Raw genomic sequence first — 23,968 nt, forward strand, 5'->3', positions numbered from 1 at the left:
TGAAGAAGTTATTTTCTTTTCCATAGCAGTTTATTTAATTCCTGAGTAGTGAACATCCTTTCATTTATATTCAAAACCTGATTGAACATTCATGTACGCTCCTATAAAAAGGATTTGCTGCGAAGTTATCATTGTAAGTCCTTGTTGGACTTACAAATGTCCTCGTGTATATCCTTTACTCCATCCTTCTTTCTCCCAGCTGATTGTAGCTGATCTAATGAAGCGTCATGAGCCGTATTCTTTCTCTCCTCCAAAACACTATTCAAATTGTCCGCGTTACCATGTTGATTTTCTGTTTGTTTGTTTTTTTAATATGTCCATTCTACACTGGATTTTCATCACTTGTAATACTCAAGTATACTGAACACCCCTAATTTTGACGTATACAACTACTTTGTAGAAACATTGATCGCATAATGATCTTCGATTTGCCCCTTAGTTTATTGATTTGGTGAGGGACATGTTAGTCCATATTCACATCTCAGAAATATTATATATTTATATAAATTAAATTAAATTGAGACGACACTGAACGACGAAATATTGGCGTACATTTCATATTATACTGTGGCTGCAATTTCGGAACAGTCTAATGTAGGTACATATTGGAGCATTTTCCTGAGAGAAAGAAAATGAGAACTAAGAAAAGAGCCATTCATTCATTGTTTGTACACATTTTATAGGCAGTTCTTTTCTTCTTCTACCTGCTCCTCAAGAGCAGCAAACAACAGTTCAATCTGTACTATATCAAAAACCATAAGATTCATAACTTAAAAAGTGAAAGAGTGCTCACTTATTGTAGTTATTGAATAGTGTTGAGACTCGGTCCAAAACCAAATTTGTTTTTCGGTTCGGTCTTAAGTTCTATACCGATTTGAAATGATATTTCAGTAGTAGTCTAGACCACTATGATTAATCATTTTTAAATTCTGCATATATTTTTTTTTATAATAGTGGGGGTCTTTTTTATATATATAAATGGTCTGCATTTTTATTGAATGAATTTATTTTTTATAGAGAAATCTAAATTTCTTTATTTCTGTTTTAAATTGACCTTGTTTTAAAAAAGTTGAATCTTTTTTATCATTATATTATGGCTTTTTTTATAAATGGTCTGCACTTTCAAGGAATAAAGTGGTCTTTTTTATTAAATAAAAAAGACAAATTCTTTTAAGTGATTTTAATTCACCTTTATTAAAAGAAAAGATCCAATACTTTCTGAATAATATTCTGGCCTTTTTTTTAAAACCAGTTGTTTGCATTTTCATTGACCCATTTTTATAATAAAAATATACAAAAATTTTATTAAAAATTCAATTTTTTTAATTGACATTTTTATTATAAAAGGCCAATCATTTTCCTATTATTTTGTGACCTTTTTTACATAAATTCTCTATTTTTTTTTAATTAAATGTAGTCATTTTGTTTTTGTAGAAAGACTATTTGTTTGATGGGTTTTTTAATTGACCTTTTTATTAGATGATAATACTTTCTTCATTTATTCTACCCTCTTTTATAAAAAGTCTTCATTGAATATTTTTTTTTTTTGAATAAAATCAAATTTCTTTGTTTATCTTTTTAATATACCTTTTTTTTAAAGAAAATTATATTCTGGCCTTATTCTTGTAATAAATAGACAGAGTAAAATAGTTTTCATTTAATGATGTTTGTTTGTTTTTCAACAAAACAACACTATCTTTTGACATTTTTAAATTTTTTCATTCATTTCAAATTTTACCTTTGACCTATACTTTAAAAAATACATGCACTCTGATTAGGATGCATTAGACCCCTTCCCCCCAAGTAAGAAATATTATCATGCAGTATAATAAAAATGTTTTACCTAAAATAAAAACACAGGGTAAGAAATATTTTGATATTCGAATAAATTTTACTGTTGCCACATTAAGCATTTTGAAATGAGAATTTTATAGTATATGGTTAACTTGCACTTCCTTGAAAGTGTGTTGTTTTAATTTTAGATAGTAAGAAATACATAGTTACTAATCTTGGCTCTCTTAAGCCATTAAAGCCATATTTCTATATTAGTAACTATATACTATAATATTCTCATTTCAAAATGCTTAATGTGGGCCCCGTATAATTTATTCGAATATAAAAATATTTCATACAGTGTGTTTTTATTATAAGTAGAACATTTTTATCATACCGCCAAAACAATATTTTTTACTTTGGGGAGTGGGGAAGGTGGTCTGAGGCACCCTAATTCTGATATATAGGATAAGCAATGAACAAAGTATCTACTTTTCTTGATTTTTATTCAAGATTATTTTTGTGTTGACATTACATATATGTGTGGCGATAACATTAACGCAAGTTGTGTTACTTTTTCTGAATATTGCGACAGTATGATAAACGTATCCGTTGATATGAGTACTATAATTTACATTAATTCAAAAAAGTGATCAAGTCTTTAGGAGTCGCGGTTTTTAATGTTAATTGAACCTCATAAAAATCGGTTATTTGGTAAAACTGCTCATAAAAGATACTGAGACTTTATGACTGGCAATTATTTGTATTCACGTTGCAAGAATAACGAAAAAAAGAAAGGGATTAGCTGTTTAAGAACATGCCTCACCAACCGATATTGATTATATTGATGATATCAAAATTGGATATAAAGTTCAAATACCGCACAGTCAAATTGACTCAACTTGTATTTAATATATTCATGTAAAAATTTAAACAACTATCAATCATATTAATAACTTATTAAGACAGTTTTTCAGTGGTTTTATGCTGTATTTGAGTCTTTAAAAAATCCAAGCTTAATTTTATGTTATCGCCACACATATGTTAATATGGAGTGTTTATAATATGGCCAAGGTGCATCTTACATCATTTAGGGGGACGGAGCAAAAGGAATTAAAAATAATATGTACTAATAAAAGACTATTATCATAATCATCATCTTACCTCAGTCAAGGCATGAAGTTGCCCTTCATGAACACATGCGGCTTCAAACCTAGAATAATAAAAAGAAAAGGGGGAAATAAATTATAGTAATTAAATATCCTAGTATCCAAAAATAAAGCATTTGTTCCAAAAATGAAACAGAAAAACATGATTATAACTACATAATAATAAGTGTTCTTCATTTTGAAATAATAAGTAGAGTGGACGGGGGAGAATGGCAAACTATTGTTGAATATAAGTAGGATTGTAAATCATAAGTATTTTCGTTTTGTAAAAAAAAAAAAAAAAAAAATTCATACATGATAACTATTGATGTACAAATAATGCATAAAATATTTAATAAAACACGATATAATAGCCGAGTGTTTTCCAGTAGAGCTATAAAGCTGTCATGAAAAGAGAAAAATGGATTGTAAAAAACTAGTGATGGAACGATTAATCGGATCTGGCATCGGGAAAATAATGTTTAATTTACGATTCCGATTCTCATTGATTACTTTTCTTAGTTATGCAAAAAATAAATTATTAAATATATTCGTCAATATCTAAAAACAACCATGTGACCAATTGTTACTCGAATCTAATTATTCTATATACATTGTAATAAAATAATTTATGATAAAAAATGCTCGAAAACTGAGAAGACACAAATTGAACACAAAATAAACGTGATCAAGAGCTCAAAACAATTGCACAGTTTGTGCAGATATTATTATTATGACACACGAATGTTCAATTAGGTTTTCAAAAGAGTAAAATGTAAGTCATCTTTCAATTCAATTATAATCAAAACCTGATCAAACAATTTGTGTGATAATAAAGGAGAAAGAAAAACCTTAAATTTTCTGTGGAATTAAAATTGTAAGTCCTTATTTGACTCAGAGTAGAATTGAGGATCAACATTGGAGTCATTCTTCCAAATCTCCGTATTTATTTCCTTTTTCCCTCCACCTCCTTTTCTTCCTCACAGCTGCTCGTAGAAACGTTATCTCTGCGAAAGATTCTTCAAATTGCCAGGGTTACCATTTTGATCTTTGTTGTTGTTTTTTTGTACATGCCCAAAACACACATAATTTTCATCACTACCTATATGACTCGCTCCAGTTCTCTTCTCCCGCTCATCCATATGTCTATTCCTAAATATATCTACACGTTAGAAGGATAGATTTGATAGAGAGTAAGGCTTCAATTCCTTTTAGCTGAGCGTTATATTTTGACATCCAAATACAGAGCACAAGCTCACTATTGTCCCCCTAATACTAATGGTTTTTATTCTATTAAAACTCTGTTGTTTAGCAGAGCCTTAAATGGCCGACATAAACAATGCGAATGCCACAACAAATCCCCTTACAATTATTATTTTATACTTAATAATAAAAATAATTAAATAAATATATAAATTGGAAGAAAGATAAGCTTTTTTTCTATCTCTTCTTCCTGCTTGCTTCTCTTACTCCGAGGCACATGATACCTTGTTTCTGCTATATGGAACATGAAATCGATAGCTTTAGTTTATACGTTAGGAAGTGAAGGAAGGAATTTGTTATTTTATTGTTGTAACTGTTTCTCTTTCTATACTTTAAAAAAAATGTAAAATAAGAAAAATCTTTTATTATTTTTATTTTTTTAGAAAGCCACTGACAACTTTAAGCTTTGTACAATGTATGTACGAAGGTAAAATGACTACTTCTTCATATTGGCAATGCTTTCCCGATTTTTAAAAGTATAAAAATCTCACATACTACGTTTAAGAATACAATTATTAATTGCCTGTTCAAATTTACACTACATACTTTTTTTAAATAAGTGATCACGTTTAGAGTTGTTCAAAATATGACATGTCGGTCTGCTAAAATACGAAAAATTAATACTGACAATTTTTAGAATGTTTGGGAGGAGAGCTTTTTTGATGGCATGACTAAAATTGAAGCCCTAGAACTCTTTCATTTTATAAAATTTCAATTATTGATTTAATACCCCTCCCCCAACTTCTAACGCCCCTGGCCAAGAATCGATTCAATATTTTGAAGATTTAAGACTCTAAAGCATTGGAGCATAGGTATCGACTGGACGGATCTACATTTTATCGAATCGATGCCGGTTCGGATCTTTAGATGTAAATACTCGAACTTAATAAGCATTTTATCCGATGTTCGGATTTAAATAAAATAGAATCCGGGTGAAGGTTACATTTATACCGATTAGAAATGCTGAATATATATTATATATATATATATATATATTTAACCAGAGTTGTGCAATACTATAAGCTTTTTAATATCCAAAAAATCTACAGATCACTTTTAATATCAGTTAAGTTCGAAGTACTCGAAGCCTGATCGAATTTCGGCTAATACAAGTTTACCCATACCGTACCAGAGTACTTCAGATCTGTATCCCTGACCCGTCTTATTTTTATTAAGCAATACTACAGACTATTTTTTAAGAACCGTCAAAGTTCGAGTACCCAAAGCCGGTTCGTATCTCAGATCTATCGGATAATACAATACTATCGGATTATACCATAACAGGTACTTCAAATCCGGGTGGAAGACCCGTTCTATCTCTAGTCACAACGATTGATGAGATTAGCTGTAATCGAAGCAATGGGATAAATATCAATACAAGATTATGAAATAGTAATGTTGTATTTTTTACTTACCAAGTAGTGAATAGGACTTGCACATGCTTTTTAAGAATTCCGATCAGAGAGATGAACACATTAATGAAAAGCTATTATCAGTATCTTTCAAACAAGATATTGCAAAGAAATATTGCTCCCTTCTGAACAAAGATGTAGACAAAAAGGTTGGAGATTGCAACATTGATCAGCACCGGTCATGACACAAGCAGCTCCGAGTAAACTAACAACATCTACTGCTTTCACAATTTCAAATTTATGAACGGCCTTCCCGCCCCGCATGGAGGTTGTCATTGCCGCAGGTGGAGGTCTAGTTCACTAATAATTATACTGTATATATATATATATTGAATACATTGATCTTTCATAACTACAGTATTTCTGTTGATTTGACTTCATTCAGCTTAAAATGAAGTAAAGCATGGAAGGTGGTGCAAAACTTATTCATTATCTGCTTCAGTTAGTGTGTCTTTGTTGAGATTGTCACTCAATTTACAATATACTTGTGATAAACGGATATGAGAACTAAATACAGACAACGAACGACTTGTACGTTGTGTACTATAAAATATATATTTTTTTTGTATACACTTCCATTCATTTAACTATCTGTAATATTATATTGACAAAGGGAGACACAAAATTGCAATTGGCAAATAAATATGTTAAATATTATATAACATTGTCGTCAAAAATTCATATGTATCAATTAGTTTTTGATAGAAATTGATCAAAAACAAAATTATGAAATACAATATCTTAATTAAATGTTTTATGGTGGCATTCATACTGAGTTGTTAGCATTATTTTTAAGTGACTCCCAGTCAGTCTTTAGATGGGTAAATTTTTGGTGAGAGTTCGAGACAATGCCCTAGATGAATTTTATCAATAAAATTATATAGAATAAGAATACATTTTTTATAGAGAAATTATTAAAAAAGACAATAAAAAGGTTTGGTATTCAAGTAATTCTCTAAGTAAAATAACAAACTCTATTTTAAAGAAAACATAATTAAAAAGCCAAAATTATTTTTCCAATAAAAAACTGAATTTTAAAAAAATATAAAAAGTGATTTTATTTTTATTTTTTAAGTTAAGAAAGCAACGGTCCATCAGTGGCGCCGGAATCATAGGAAGCCATAGAAAATATCAATCGAAATTATTTTATAGCGTCTGAAGTACAAACTTGGACATTTTGATAACGAACAAAATGTGGTAAAATTTACCAAAAATGAAAAGAACTATAACCTTGAAACTTTATCATAGACTCCAATATTGATTTATCTTTTTATTTTTCAAATTATATCATTTGTCTACTATCATGGCCCCAAACCTGGGCTTAAAGATGTCAAATTCCTTCTTGATCAAGGTGTTAGACATAGCTGCCCACTGCTGCTCAATAGAGGCATTCAAGTCATCAAAATTTCGGAAAGGAGTAGCACAGACTCTCATCTCGACTACGCCCCAAATGGCATAGTCGAGGGGAAACAGTCTGAAGAGGAGTGTGACCAAAGAGACCCATTATACTTTAACCTAGTCAACAATTTCTGGTCTCCCTTTACACTTGGTTGCTTTTGAAAACAGTTGCCGATGTCGTAGTAATTAAGAGGTTTTTCGTAAATCTTTCACATACCTCCTCAAAGTCCAATCACTGAACTTGAGAGCCTTGGCATGCTGTATCATCTACTTGGCCGGGCTTTTGGCGATCGCAGCGTCCACGTCTTACATGATCACGTTTTTCCGAAGTCTACCACTGCCTGAGGACCTCTCAAGGCTCTGACTTTAAGCCACCATGCTTTTAATTTTGTAAACAAGAGTTTATGAGCACTCTACGGCCTTCATGGTCTTTTGGACACTCTTTTTGTCGGGGAGCAAATCAGACACCTTAAGATTTTTCGTCTCCAAACTGACAACTATAGATTTTTAAAAGTTTTCATTGCTTGATTGATTATTAACAAGAATAGTCCCTACTTTTAATGACGCAACCTAGTATTTAAAAATATTCCCCCTAAAGTAGTCCAGATTGATTTTAAGTCCACGATTTTAACTCACATACTGGTAAAAAAAATGAATTTTGACCGAATATAAAAACGGTATTGGACCGGATTTCAGCACTAGTATACATATCATGTAGTGATAAGATACAAACACGCATAGCTTATTTTATGCCTTTATCCTATTGTATTATTCGGAAATAATAATTGTTATTATTATTTAACAAATCCGTGTGAGTGTCTTGAGTGGTTTTTATGACTTGTGTCTACAAATATACCTTTTATGATGATATCACATTGTAATAATATAATTTTATTTTCTCTAAAAATCCAAAAATGACGGAGTGATACAACACGCAACATTAGAGTCTGGAAATCTTTACGAGAGAAAGATAATCATGGCATTGCCCTTGACGTAGATTTCTTGTACGTAATAAACGTTTCTTGATATGTCCGGTGATTGATTGAAGGAATTATATTCAGCAAGGACCTTATAGGATAATCATAATAACAGAATAATAATCCTTTAAAATAGGAATGTCATGGCTATAATTCGTTTATCGAATAATATGAGGGTTCAATGTAGAGATTTGTATCGATCCATCACTTATAATTACCCTCGTAGTGTCCCAAATTTATAAGTGCCCTCTAGAAGACGAAATAATTATTGTTAGGGATGTAACTAACTACAAAGTTACGACATACCGTCATTACACTTTAAGGACGGGTCCGAATTGGAGGAATCGTCTTATGGAACAATCCTTACCATAGAGACGATAAGATGCACTAATGATTGAGCAATGATATCAGCATGCAAAAGGGGTATGATTTTTACGTCACATTTTTTTTCTTTTCTTTCATTGATAATTAACGGGTGGGTGGTGGCCCATTGAAATCTGAACCCTAACTAATTCAATAGTTAATGTAGGTTGAGTGATTGAAATTAATTCAATCTTCGATACATTAAAGTATTAAAAATTAGTTACTAAACAAAACCAAACAAACCTGAGCTCTTACATACAAGTCGAGAAAATGGCAGTTCAACGTAATCGATGAATATCCGTTCGCACACTCCAAGCACGTGGGCGTCTCCAGGACCACCTTCTACGGTGTCAAAAAGTCCAAAACGTTGGAGAGGAAGAAGGTCCCGTCAAAAAGACCAAATTGGTCCCGGATGAGTTAAAAAAAACAGCTCAGGCAAAGTCGTGAGTGCCCATGCAAAAGATATCGGGGTTTCACACCAGACTCTCTAGAGAGCTATCAAAAAAGTGGATGTAAAAAGTCCTGTGAGGGGTGAGAGGCCACTTTTGACACCAACAATGAAATAAACATATCTCCTTCGTTGCAAAACTCTCATGAATGAGTTTTGAATGAGTCTTGTGAGTTATTTTGAACTCTTTTTTTGAAACTTTTGGCCCCCATAAAGCCCTGATGCAAATCCCCTCGACAAATAAATAGTTAACGAATTAGTTTTCGATATTTTACACTTAAAGACATGGGTTGATTCAAAAAATGTTAATTTTTGTGGCAGCTATCGTTTGGCTCCGTAATGAAACCTTGTAATTTTGAGTAAAAGGGATAAAATAACAATTAAATACTACTGCAAGCTTTGGATTCCACTATGTATGTTATTGATTGTATGAATGAAAACTGTCCTAATTTCCACGAAACACCCGGTAAACATAGTAAACATTCCTTTTACTATTTCTCATTTCAAATAATATTTAGTATTTAGAAAAAAACAACACTTATATTCAAAGGGAGGAATTGTTTGTAGAAGGGAAGTCCCATATCTAATACTATATATATAAAGCTTAAGTATGATTAATTCCGTTAACGAGCCGTTACGCATTGTATATCCTATAGTAGACATAATGTAGTTTTTGCTGAGGTGGCTCAGTATGATGGAAATTGTTAATAATGAATGGAATGCTAACTATACAATATATTAAGTGGTGATTGCCAGAAATATATACTAATATATGTAAAAAGTATTTGTATTAGCGATCCCAAAGTTGAACGTTGATCAGAATCGGACGTAAAAGCCGTTCGCTAATCCCCATTGCATTTTTAATCATCAACAACTTATATCTTTTGTATTGTCAGCTATGGATTTTCTTCTTTTCTTGCACCTTTTTGTCTTTTGAACGTTAATTGATTGAACAAATAAGATTTTACTAACTTCTGATCATACATGTAAATCCGGTGTGTTTTTTAGCTGGTCCGTTAATTTGTAGTTGGTAGTATGGTCACTGCCATATATGTGTACTACAGAGTCTTTTAATTTTCTAAAGGTCATTTAATTAAGTTTCATATAGAGTTTATCTAATAAAAATATCCGGACTATGAGCCTTCAAGATGGCACCCCCTTCAATTATGATGTAATTTATCACGTCAGTGAAAACACACCATAGATCCTTTTCAATTGACGTCACAATGAATAGGCATTGCCACCGAAAAGGAGGATATACCTATACTAATTTTAAAAGCTAAAAACATCCGTCCTCATGTGTGACGTCAGTGGGAACGCTCTATTAAATCAAATCGGCGCGACACCAGATCATTAAAAATCGGGGTAAGTCAAAAAATCTGAAAAGGTAGGACAATGAGAAGCAGCGGGACCAGAACGTAAAGTCTAGAAATGTATTATTTTTTTAAATATCGATGGATTCGTTATAAAAACCGTTGTTTATGTATGTATACTATCTCTTCAAAGAATAAATAAAAATCTCATTAGAAATATTAATTGATTAGAAATTTCCCCACGAAGCTACAGCATCATTTAATTAAGTTTCTGTAATATTAATCAAGCAGACTACATTAAATATGAAGTCTACTCGGGTTATTTACGAACTTGAACATTGACTCACTAATAGTTGCTACAATTATTAATTAAATCCGAAGGAGTGAGGTTCGCTCTTTAATACATATAAACCTATATCTGATATATGAGAAACCGGATCGAACATTTACGTGTGCTCATAAAAGGCCAAGAGTAACCCTGAGGATTTGCTGCGGAGTTATATTTTAGTAAGTCCTTGTCGGACACTGAGTAGAATTGAGGATCGGTGTCAGAGTAATTCTTGCTTATGTCGTTTTCTTCTCACCCTCGCCACAGCTGATTGTATTGGATCTAATAAAACAGATTGAAAGCTAAACTGCTCTCCTACAAAACATTCTTCAAATTGTCAGGGTTAAGATATTTATTTTCGGTTTATTTTCTTAACATGCCCTAAATACACACGATTTACAAATAGATCTCACTATTTATGCCTCTCTCAAGATGGATGACATCAATAAAAATGCCTACGTCACATGCAAACTCTCTAAATAGACAACACAATTGAAGAAAAAATCTCTTATTTAACCCAATTGCCCATCAATGCATTTGTGCATTGATAAGGAAAAAAAACATCAATGCAATTATGGTGAGCAAATATTTGCTCTGCAAGATAGTAAGTAAAAGTAAGTAATAGACTTGTATAGATGTGTACTTAACGTATAGTGAACATTCGTGATGTTACGGATCCATGAAATTGCGTTTTCGAGCTCTATGGTGTTCTAAGCTCCAACAGTTTCCTATACGTAAAAGAGCATCATCTAATATTTAATTGTTTGGAGCCGGTTACAACTCGGTTTACCAATTAGTCCAGTGATCCGATTCTTCCTTATTTTCTATCAAAATAGTATTCATGTAAAACCAAGTATGAGTAGAGACAGGACAGGCCATATTGTTTTGGATGACTTAGGCGCTCTTCAGAGAGGGGTGTAAAAATATTCGTAAATTAAGTGACTAATCTCATTTCAAGAAGGTAAATTATCTATTTCGCCTAGGGCCGCCACTTCTTTTAACTTCAATACTTGTTTTCCTGAAGGAAAACACTTCTGTTGTGTCGGTACTTATTTATTCGGATCTTTCTATTCTTAAAACCAGTCCTATTTGTCTTTAGGACTGTCAGTTCTAGGATTGGTCCTTAACTGTCGATTCTAGGAATATTTACTAAAAATGTCGATGGTTTATTAGGGCAAATAAGATCTATATTAAGAACGTTGCACATATCTTCCAAAAATTATTTATTTTCATTAAAATGCGATATAAAACGAACATATTACGAGGGGATCTGAAAAGTAACCGACCTCACTTACCAAATTTTCATCCATTTGGACACGCATTTGTTATGCCAACGTCGTTTGGGTAAGTTAATGTGAATGCTTTTGTGAAAGTGTACAAAATCGAGTATCACTCTGTTGGCGCAGTTTAGACAGAATAAATGCGAGTTTTGGCACCGATTAATTACTGTAGCTGAAATTTGGATACACCATTATACGTCCAAAACAAAACTACAGTCCAAACAGTAGACTGCAAAGATTTTGTCAAATGAAAAAGCAATCACCTTAGGTAACAACTATTTTGAAGAGAAAAAAGCAGAGTACTATTTGAACGGGTTACAGAGATGAGAGCATCCCTTTGTGAAATGTCTACAGTTACAAGGAGACTATGTTGAAAAATAAAAAGTTCAGAAAAAATGTTTTGTATCTTTGTTAGGTCGGAAACTTATCAGACCACCCTCGTATATTCTCACTAGGTTATGCTTGTGTAATTCTATCTATTATATAATAGAGAAAATGAAAGAAGATAAAGGTTAAACACCCTCTATAACGTCACAAAAGATCAATTCTACCTTCTTTAAGGACCAAATATTTGAGTTAGACTGTACTGGATAGGACCTGACTGGAATAAATCACGAACCAAAATATGGACCATCATAACACTAGAGAACACCCACTAGAAGTCTTAAGTAGTTCTAAGCCTGGGATTGATCGAAACCCAGGGGTTTGTTTGGATACCAAGATCCAACTCAAAATTTGCCAATTCCACTTGACCAATTAAAAAGGATTAGATAAATGTCCACACAAACTGTTGGGCTTCAGTACCTCCAACAAGTTTAAGATCCGTTATACTAAATTAATGAGGACACATAACTTTTTATTAGTTGGTCAGTAAGAATCCATAGTCATGTGCAGCCGGTTCCATTTGAAGATCCAGTTCTTTTACATATTTTTTCAACAGCTCATGCACTTTTCTCAGTTAACCGGTTTGCAAAGCGGTTCGAACTCGCAACAACACTGCTATGTACAGTACATCAATGATAAAAAACAAAGATAAATGAAGAACTACGAGTATAAGAAGAAATTCTTTGATTATTATCACAAAAATTCATATTTTATGATGTGTGAATTTCAGTAACACAGATTAGATTATAATTTGATATTCATAAATGTATGTATATATGAGAAACAGTGTCAAAGGAATGTGGAGAGAGATACGGGATAAAAATGTAGCTTTTAACTGACGTCACAAATTGTATAATCAACGAAAAGACATGCCATGTTGAAAGCATATTTGCTAAACGAAATGAATAAATATACAAAATGTTTAATGTCGCACACTTTGACATCGGATTCTTGCATCTCAAAAATAATGCGTGGATAAATCTGGAAACTTAAACAATAACAACTGCATAGTTAATTATTATTTATGAAAATTTTGGATTAAGATTCGTCATACCTCTAAAAAAATATTTTTTAGTTTTGTCTACATTAACACCAAGTATGATGTAATAACATATTTTTTTATATACAGGGTGCGCTAACTATCTATATCCCTACTTTGGCGTGCATTCTTAGGGAAACACGGTTACTTAGGCACCTGATTTATTTTGTGTTAAACAGCTCGTTTAAATCTGCAACAATTTGAGAAAAAATGGAATCGATTGACCCCGTAAACATGAATTAATTATCGCAAGTATGTAATTTTATATGTAGCATCGTCTTTGTTAGGGAGCACACTACAGACTTAAGTACTCATCAGTTTAGTTGTTGTTTTTCCTCCCTCAAGCTCTTATTATTATGCTTGATATGAAGTTACGTGTGAGTGTCCTAATGAAAAACGCAGAGTAACACTGAGGATTAAATAAACAAATGTATACAGCATTCATGAATAAAATAATAGCGGTGTACATTTTTAGCTTGCACTCAGTATGAATTAAACGCATACATACTTATCTAATGAGTAATGAGGAGTAGTAGGCCTGACTTTTAAAAGAAATGGGGAAATGTGAATAGTAATATTTTCTTCCTTAATAATGAAGTTAATACTGAACCTAATGATGAAAATAATGCTGTATAAATTTGCATTTAAACAAATTCTTTCCCTGCATTTAATGATAGTGTAGTTTGGCAAAAGACACTTACAATATAATAGGCATGTATGTACATAATGAGTAAATAAATGTCAAATATCGTGGTCTAGCATTAATTGTAATAAAATCAGAAGAGTTTCTTCACGGCGTTACATCAATAACATAAATTCTAGAGTGTATTTCATTGTCCACTGTTGATGTTTCAAGTTCCTTCTCCTGATGAGTGTTCTGATCTGTCTGGTTGGTATTGATGGAATTAGTTATTTTTAAGAAGTAAAAAATTATTTACACTGATTGAATAATTATTTTATACTTTTTTTATATCTCAAAGGAAGGATTGCGTGATACAATGTTTCAGTGGGGATAGAAATTAACACTTTGAACTCTGATAGGTAGAGTTGAGTAGTTTGTAAATAAAAACTACTTTTAATAACTGTTTGGTGGGCACTTTTATTATTTAATAGGCCGTCCTCTAAAGTATGCATTATTACCTATCTTTGGTTCAAAATTGACTAATAAAATAAACATATATATGAATTTAAATATAATTACAATATTTTCTATGCACTAATGCTATTTTAAATGTAGTAATGTCCAAATAATGTTTTTACTTCATTTTAAGTCAAGTAAAAAGTTCTGAGCGTTGTTTGCTAGATGTCTAAAGTGAGCTTTATCTCACGATAAATTCATTGCATAAAAAAAAGCTTAATGTATGTTTAAAGGTTAAGCGTACACATAAAAAGATTTTATTGTCTGGTGAAGCCAGTTGTATGTTACAGCGTTCCAAAATGGAAGTTTAAAAAAAAGGAGAAAATTCAATAGATTCAAAAGTATCACTACCATCAAGGTGAAAAGACGGAGCAGGCGGTCACTTGCCCAGGAACTAAAGATTTGCCAGAAAACCGTTTGGAACTATTGAAATCGGATAATCCTAAATATGTTAACTTTATTGTCAAAATAAGGCGGGAAAAAGCTCAGAGCTTTTTACTTTGCCTATTATTATGATAACTACAGTATAATATCACATATACTTTTAATATAAGTTAATTATAGGCTATGCATTGAAATTACTGAGTTTAGATTAGCGATGGGATCGGAATCAGGTGTTTTTCGAGAAAATAATGTTTAATTTTCGATTTCGATTCTCATTTATCATTATTTAGAAGTACCTAACTATTTATTACTTTTTTAAGTTGTAGGAAAAAAATACTATATATATATGTCAAGATATATAAAACGACCCTCTGAATTTGCTACTTAAATCTTGTAATTTTATAAAATATCCTAATAAAATCCTTCATGATAAAAAATGCTCTAAAAATGAGAAGAAAGAAATTGAGTACAAACTAGACGTAAATACATGCAGTCGGTACATATATTGTTATTTTAGAGGAATAAGTTTTGTTAAGGGATCTAGGAAAGCTCGCCCTAGCAAAATTTGCCTTAGGAAAGTTTAAGGTGGGAATACTCCCCTTGGGAAAATTCGCCTTGGGAGAGACTCACTGGGCTGATATTTATAGCAAAATGTTATTTTTTCACTATTATTTCAGAATTGGAATCGGCATTATATATGTGACGTCATTCGCCTCCAATATGGCCCCATTCAAATAAAATAAAATAATTTCATTGTGACGATGAATTTTTGCTACTTCAAATGTACTTTGCAATACAGCCAAAGAACACATGAGTAATCCAGACTCAATTATGAGAAAAGTACTTCTTACTAGGTGAGGATGAGTCACTACTTAGTGACTCTGATGATGTTTTTCTACACATTATCTCTCTCTTTGTATGAAGAAATGGAGGGAATCCCAATATATTTGATGCTTGGAAACAACAACAGTAAGAAGTTCAAATTACATCACACACTTTTTAAAAAAAGGAGTTTGAAATTGTATTCTATAATCTATCTCTTTTAAAAAAATAAAAGGATATTTTGTAATCCGAGTTGTAGGGAACATAGTGTTAAGTTTCGATCTGGAAACCCTAAACCGCTTGGAGATCAAGGGGGGACTTAGTTTTTGGAATTTTTTACAAAAAATTCAAAAACTAAATTTTGTCTGGATGAGCTACACAAAATTAGTGACAATCTTGGGGCAGTCTCATTAACCTACATACATTGGATAACTATTTCATATGAATGTAGATGACGGCAGTTTTGTTTCAAATTGAGAACATCGGTATAATGATGTCATATGAAGTTTATTGTGTGTACAACTCAATCACCAAAAAAACAAAGATTCCTAAATTTTTCAGAACAACAGAACCCAAGGCGATTTTTTTGGAGTGCAGCGAGTTTCTCCACTATATTTGGATCTAGGATTTTTGCCACAAACTTATTTTCAAAGGAGACATTTCTTAATGACCTTGATAAGGACGTGGAGCCCTTGACGATGCACCACGGATTAGTTAGAGGAGGAAATCGGGTCCACAATGTTTGATACAAGGTTAGATGTCACCCTTGCATGCTGCAGGATTTGCCCTACCCACAATCGCTGAGGCTATGTGTTGCAAATGGTACAACAGCAACCCTTTGATACCAAATGCATTATATATATAACTATAAGAGGGAGCTACTACATATTTTAATAAAGCTAGGTGTGTCTGTATATATGCACCTCTTAACCAAATGAAGGCATTTTTGAATTAAGACAAAGCAATGAAGTCAATGTTGATCTCGAGTTATTTAGCATATAACATGGAGCGTTTATACCGTTTGAACTGTAAATATGGCTTCCTGATATACATCATATTTATATTTTTGATCTGAGAAACAACGATTTAGTCGTATTAATGAAATATTGAAATCGTTTACCATGTATCATCGTCCATAGTTTTTGTTGGTGAACCCTCCAGAAACTATAGTAATCCCTGGCTCATCAGTCACCACGTTATTATTATTTTCCCAGCCTTTTATTATTATTATTCTTTCATTCTTGAGGAGAGAACTCCTTGTGACTGGTCTTCGACTATTACTCCTTGGAATTTTCCCTATAAGTGTCGATGGTTTATTAAGCCAAATAAGATATATGATATATAATTCCTATTAATTTCCTTCCCTGTAAAATTCATCCCCGGATATTTCATTCCCACTTTAATATTTAATAACAGCATACGGTCAAAACCAGTTAGTTGTTTTTATATTTGTAGGGATGCCTGGGCATTTAGCACTGGAGATGACTGATGATTTGTGATGGATGGGACACCGATATGAAGTATTAATGGATTAGAAATGACACCCTCCTAAGTCTTTAATTGTGAGTAGGAATGGATTCCCGATCCGTGGATATTGTTCAGACTTAGGGAAGTAGAAGTAAATGACGTCATTACTCTTCCCTGCGATCGTCTATCATTACCAATACTCCCTCACATCAATTGCATCATACTTTTTCTCTTCTCAAATACAAATTTGATCGTGCCCCTCGCACCCTTCTGCAGGATCATTTACACTCACTTACTTTAAGTTCACCTTTGGATTCAAACAATATTACGTCACTAAATATCCATTTGTAAGGTGTGAATCAAATGTCGGGGAATGGATTTTACAGGGACTGAATTTACTGGGAACGAAAAGACAGGGAATTAATTTATGGGAATGAAATTTCTTAGCACCACATTAAGATTGGGAAAATTATCCATATTTTTATCATACTATTAAGCTCACATCGAATAAAAATTTGGAAAGAGACATTTTTAGAAAAAAGTTATAAACTGTACCGGTGGTTGATATCAGTGCTGTAGAAGGGTCAAATAGAGGCAAGCAAGAAGTTCGCCATATTGTAACTGCAGAAGTAAGCGATCTTCTTAGTTGTATAGGGCTGTATGAACTTCTTGATGTAGACAGTGCGGTCTCTGCAACCTTCTAGGCACTGATAACGGCGCGAAAGAGACTGCACACATGTTCCCTTCTTTGTTGTTGCTTGGACATTTTTACACTTAGAGACATGGGATTAAAAAACACTTGTTTATTTTTTTCACTTGTAATTTCCTTATGTAATAAATTCTTGTCATTAATGAAAAGGTGGATAAAAACGTAATTAAGTGCTAGAGTAAGTTAAGGGTCCCCACTCTATATCCCTCTGTCAGTTTAGAAAAAAATCATATTACACCGAACTGAACAAAAAATATCGGTTTCGAACCGGTGGGTCTCAACTCTAATTTACAATTAAGTGACATATAATTGAGGTTTTAAAAAATACATAGAGCGGAGGGAATAAACAATTTGCGAAGAGGGGGCTAAAAATAGGAAATGGGATTACGTCATAGTTCAATCTTGTTTCCTCTATAGATATTGATACTTGACTATACCGGGTGGAAACTTGAAACTTACACGTTCGGAAATTAAAAAGAAAATAACCTGCAATTCTTTGATCATAAATTTAACATCCTTAGAAATCATTTTATGTTACATAGCTAATGTCAGATTGATTTATTCTATTCACTGCCATTGGTCTCACAGATGGCGACAAGCGTTGCAAGTATTCCGAATGAAGTTCATGTCCATGGCAGACCACTCCTCGTCGACAGAGTCCTTCATGGCTTCAATGTTCAGGTTGTAGACGCTACAAACCCTCCTCTGGATGTGTGATAAAAAATAAAAGTCAAAGGATTGACATCCGAATGTATGATGGCCACCTTATCTTGTCCTGGAAAGTGATGGTGTTAGTCAAGAAGTTATGAATCATTTTTGTAATATGTGTGCAATCTTGCTGAAAGACAAATTTACCGTCGTGGAAATTTGCCTGGATCCAGGGTAGCAGTTTGACCTTAAAAACGTTGATGTAAATGGGTTCAGGTAGCCTGTCACTTTCTGGGAACTAGATCAGGGGCGTTCTTGAGGGCATCCCCATTAAAGATGGTTATTTTCTGGAGCCCCCTTTCCTCTCTATGGTCTCGTTGTGGTCTAGCTACTTCTTAACAATGTAAATGGTCTTGCGAGTCATTCTCGTCAGCCTGGCAAACTTTGTTGGAGCATGACCTGTAAGCCTTGAATCTCGCTGCAGTAACATTTCTCGTTTCTTTAAAAAAAATTACAACAGCAACAGGTGCTTGAAATACATAGCTACTTCTACAATGACAGAGAGTTCTAAATTTCCTCTGACAGAACATCCCCAATCAATATAATACACTGGTATATGAAATAAATGTATACATCATCTTGGTGCCTGATTATAATATATACAAATAAATGTGTTAAAATACCAGGTGTTCCCTATTTTTAAATGGGTGTAAATAGAGGTAGTGTAAGTCCATGGTAACAATTACAGCAAGACTAAGAAGTAGAAAAATTTCACATTATTTCATTAAAATTATATACAATACGACCACTAGAAGATGGACAATCGCATAAAAGTAAATTTTCCACACAGAGAACCCTCAAACCCATATCACCAACAGATTGGTGTTGACAAGAAGGCCCAGTACAATGCTCATATGCTTGCTTTGTAATAATATAATGGGCTGAGCTTTGATTACACACGCTCGTTATTAAAAACGAGTCTTTCTGTTACCGTGCCACTTTCAAAATATATGTACTTTTTTTTTTTAATAAGATGACGCGCTGAGCTATGGCTACACACACTAAATTTGCTTTATTCATGTTATTCTAAATTTTCTTGTCTTGCCTACAATTCGACTCTTGCGCACCTATTATTAAGGCTAAATATTGAAAAATTATTGAGGGGGGGGGGGATGGCAAAATATATGTACTATAATTTTCTTAGATAAGCCTTCTGTCCGAGCTTATTTTTCTTCAAAAAAGCTTATTCTGTATGCCTTTCCCAAGATGGCTGACATCACATGAAAACTATTTATACAAACAACACACATGAAGAAAAATATCTTTTTTAACCCAATTGCAAATCAATGCACTTGTCTACAGGGTGGGAACTAAAAACACCACACTCAAACTCAAAATATAATAAAAACCCGTATATGTATAATATACAAAAGCAAGATATTGATGGCAGAAACACACTCCTGTGTACAATGTGTATTGAACTTTAAACAAGGAAGGGGGAAAATTTGTGGGGGGAATTCATTTGACTAACAACTACAAATCGTTTTCTTTTTAAATGTCAATCTTCTCAAACATGACCCGCCCACAACATTCTTCTTATATATAAGTTACAAACATATACATTAGGGGGGTTTGTTTTTCAACTTTTTTTTCGAATTTCGATTACGATAAGTTGTCATATGGTATGAAAATATCCTACGTAAAATTGCATTGTCCTACAAAGTCCTCTGTAGGTAGCATATCTTGTTCAAAGTTGGAAAGGACACTAAAGTTATTTGTTTCGTCAATAAGGAATAAAATATCTTATTAATCCTTATTTTGCATAAATTAATGATGATAGAGATTATTTTTACCTATAAAATAGATTAATTGACTTTCTTTCTACAACTACCTAATGATCAATAAGGGAGAATTACAATAGAAAATCCTGATCTTTCCTTTCGAAAAATGTAAAAATATGGATATGAATACATGGATCGTCAATTTTTCCAAAAAAAAATTGTTCCATAGAACATTTCTAACTCACTAATCCTCTTCCTATTTCCCTTTTTGTATTTGTATTTAATATGCGTTCTCCCCATTTCCGTTATTACAATAATAGGTAATCGATCTTGTTTTATGAAAAAAAATTAACTTATTTGCGAAAAAACAAAACAAACTTAACCTCCAGGCACAAGGGATCTGGTCTGAACGGAATAAAACAGAGTTGGGCTAGTTTATGCAACTTTACTGAGATATGTTAAGTTAATCAACTTTTAACTTAACTAGTTAATTATTTAAACAGCGTTATTTTAACTTCCCCTTAACTAATTAATTTTTAATTGATCCAAAATAACTTTTAACTTAACTTGTAAATTTTTTTAAACTGTCCTATCTTAATTTGAACTAAACTTGATTAAGATAATAAGTTATAGCTAAATTTATTTTTTTATGCTTAGTTGAAATACTAAAACAGCTTTTAAGTACAGTTAGTTCTCCAATAATTTAGTTAAACACTGTGTCGACACTATTTGTTTTATAAAACTTTTCAACTGGGTCATTCTATATCAAATATATAAATAGGATATTTTCTCAGTGTTCTTTAACTCAACTAGTTATAAACAAATAAAATAATAATTTACTCTAACTTAACTAGTAAAAAAGATAAGTTAACTTACCCATTCCTGCTTTAGGTACGTAACACATAATTATAAACCTTTTATTTTAACTAAAAGTATATATATGTCTGCGTTTTTGAAAAAAAATACAACTATAATATTATATTATAGTAGACAGCTAAAAATGTCTTATAGTATATAAATTTTAATAAGTAAAGAGCTTTAGCCTTTTAGATAATTTCATCGAGATGTGCGACCAACAGATGACCTCGTAGGCCAATGCAATTTTACATAGGTAATTTTTTTTTCATATGCAAACTTTTCCGCACTGGTCGTAATCGAAATTCGAGACAAGTTAAAAATCAAATCGGCCTAACATACATATCTCAAGCTACAATATGTTAACATAAACAAATATACGTATATAAAAAAAGGGTCAAATAGTGTTGTCTAGACTTTAGCATATGTTTCTACAATTAGCTGATTTATTTACTCTAATAATTAAACAATAAGGAAGATATAAATCAAGCCTAAGGTTTGATTAATTTTAAATTCCAGTAGGCATAATTAGTTAATAATCCAGGTCTTGCATGTATTTAAGTTGGTAACAGAGAACGCTCTAGAGACTTAACACATAGCCTTTAAAGTTATGTGCTTCAAATATAGATAACACTATTTTTATATTTTTTTACTTCACTTTTCAGTTAGTACCAACTTTCAAAAGACAGCTGTCAAAATTTCAAAACAATCTGCTCTCTAGTTTGTGAGTAATTGTACTAAGTATGACGCTACTTTCGTTATTTCCAAAACAATGGATCAAAAATAAATTTGGGATTCAATTTAACACTGCTTCTTGATACCGTTTAAGCTAAGCAATGGATTGAAAAGTCTTGTGGGACTTTCATCCATAAAGCAAGAACAAAAAATGCAAGTAAAGTTTGCAAGTAAGATTTAAAAAATTAACTAGTTAAGTTTAAAGTTAATTTTGATAAATAAAAAAATAACTAGTTAAGTTAAAGCTAAAATAACGCTGTTTAAATAATTAATGGCTAAAAGTTAATTAACTTCACTTTATCTAGGTTAATTCTGAGAACATCTTGGTATGGAGTAACTACACATGAGTGTATTCATGGTAAACAGAGAGTAACGCCAATGATTTATTAAGGGAGTAGTTTTACTAATTACTCCGGTCAATGCACCGTACTACCGCTAATATATTATATAATTAAGTAGAAATATAATATGTTATTATTATATTGCCAAATATAATATTAACAGGAGTACTTTGAGCAAGATATGTGGAATGATGCTCTTAATAGATTTCTGGCAATTCTTATTTGGCTTAATACGCCAACGAGATCTTTTAAAAAAAAAAATCAAGGACCGATCCTAGGAACGTACCAAATAAATTAAGACCGGCACAACAATATTCATAACATCTGCATCCGTCATTTCGATTTCCAACTACACATAAATGCTAATATTTCATTTTAACCTATTAAGATTCCTTTGGTATTTAGTCCATTAAAATCTGAACACTTAAGACTGGAACCAAAACCGATAAAACTGACCTGAGACCGAAACCGTTGAAATGAAAACACCGGGACCGATAGAGCTCCTGAACTTGAACTGGGCACAGCCTTGTTAATATGCAAAAAATACTTGCGTGTGCTAACTTTGTTACCTCTTTTTATTGAAAATATAATTTAATATAACATAATATCAAGTTCATTCTAATCAATATCATGAAGATATCTATTGAATCCCCTTTCGTAATGAATAAATGACATCCATGCTTCGCGTGAACACATACGTATATTATTTATCAACAATATGAAATGATAATGGAGTCAAATGGACACCTGTCTTCGTGTTTTTCAGGGTTGTTTTTACCCTTATCTCATAAATTAAGCACATCACAAATATATAAATGACAAGTGTCGATTTATTTTTTACACACTTTTTCTATGATTTTTTCTGAGGTATGATGAGGAATCCCAAACATTTTCATTCATTATTGTTCAGCTGATATTGTCCTGTTCGAATTTTGTTATACCTGGATGCCTAAGATCATGGAGACTTTCCCTGTCCATACCACAAATGAAGTCCAAGAATGCTGCGAAGACAAATTGTAAAAGGGTAAATAGTGGTCCTTCAGACGTCAAAGTTCCGACTAAATTGCCTGAGAAGTTAACTATTCTGTTTATTCCCAATTAAAAGCAGGAATATTTGTTATTGCACATTTCATTTGGGTTCTTAAAAATACAGCAGATGAAATTAGTATATTATCCAATCACATGGCTAGGATACATGGCGCAGGCATAAGTGAAGAAAAAAAAAGATAGCTACCAAGACGCAAGTGAAAGAGTTAATGTACCTCATTCAGAATCTCCAGGAGAAGCAGGATTCAATAGGGAGGAAAGTTGAAAATAGGAATGAGAGGATCCAGTCTCTTTGTGTACATGATCCAAATGAGAATTCGACTACCCTATTACAGCGGAGAAGACAACATTGAACTATGGGATGGATAACAAGTTGTCAAGAGAAGCAACTTTTGAGCAATTTGAGTAATGGTTCATATTTTGGAATCTGTTATATTCAACGGGTTTATATGTTCGTGACCTCCGAACCGGAAATGTTGGAAATTGCCCGAAATAGACTGAATATCGAGTTGAGAACGGGGAAGAAGATTTCAGAGATATTGTATCTGATCCGGACTCATGTCCGGAAGAAGTAACTTATTTTCGTCGATAACATGGACAACATCGATAACATCTTTTACTATAATGGTTTGAGATCTTTATTTTGAAATGCAAAGCTCGAGAAGTAGAGCCCGGATCATCGTCTAGCATATAAAATTGTGTACAATTTTCTAGGGGATTAAGGTCAGAAGACTGGCTAGGGAACTCCTCCATGACTTTTATTTGTTTCTCCTTAATCCACTCCTTTGTTACTAATGGATAGGATTATCGATGGCTTTCAACCACATAAAACAAACTTCAAATTTCTATGGAAATTAGCTTTTAGCACACACACTCAAGCTGCCCTTGTGGATGGGACTTGCACCCCATCCTTGC

At 32.5% G+C, this 23,968-nt stretch overlaps 1 protein-coding gene across 1 annotated transcript in view; it reads right to left on the reverse strand.

The window, feature by feature from the left end:
• Window positions 1-23,968, reverse strand: part of LOC121119544 (uncharacterized) — a 74,102-nt gene that overhangs the window by 18,545 nt on the left and 31,589 nt on the right. Inside the window, exon 3 of the mRNA XM_040714242.2 lies at window positions 2,938-2,986. Within this exon, the coding sequence (XP_040570176.1) occupies window positions 2,938-2,986 (49 nt within the window). The remainder of the gene's footprint in view (window positions 1-2,937; window positions 2,987-23,968) is intronic.

This window comes from Lepeophtheirus salmonis, chromosome 6 (assembly GCF_016086655.4).
Source record: "Lepeophtheirus salmonis chromosome 6, UVic_Lsal_1.4, whole genome shotgun sequence".
Classification (NCBI taxonomy): domain Eukaryota; kingdom Metazoa; phylum Arthropoda; class Copepoda; order Siphonostomatoida; family Caligidae; genus Lepeophtheirus; species Lepeophtheirus salmonis.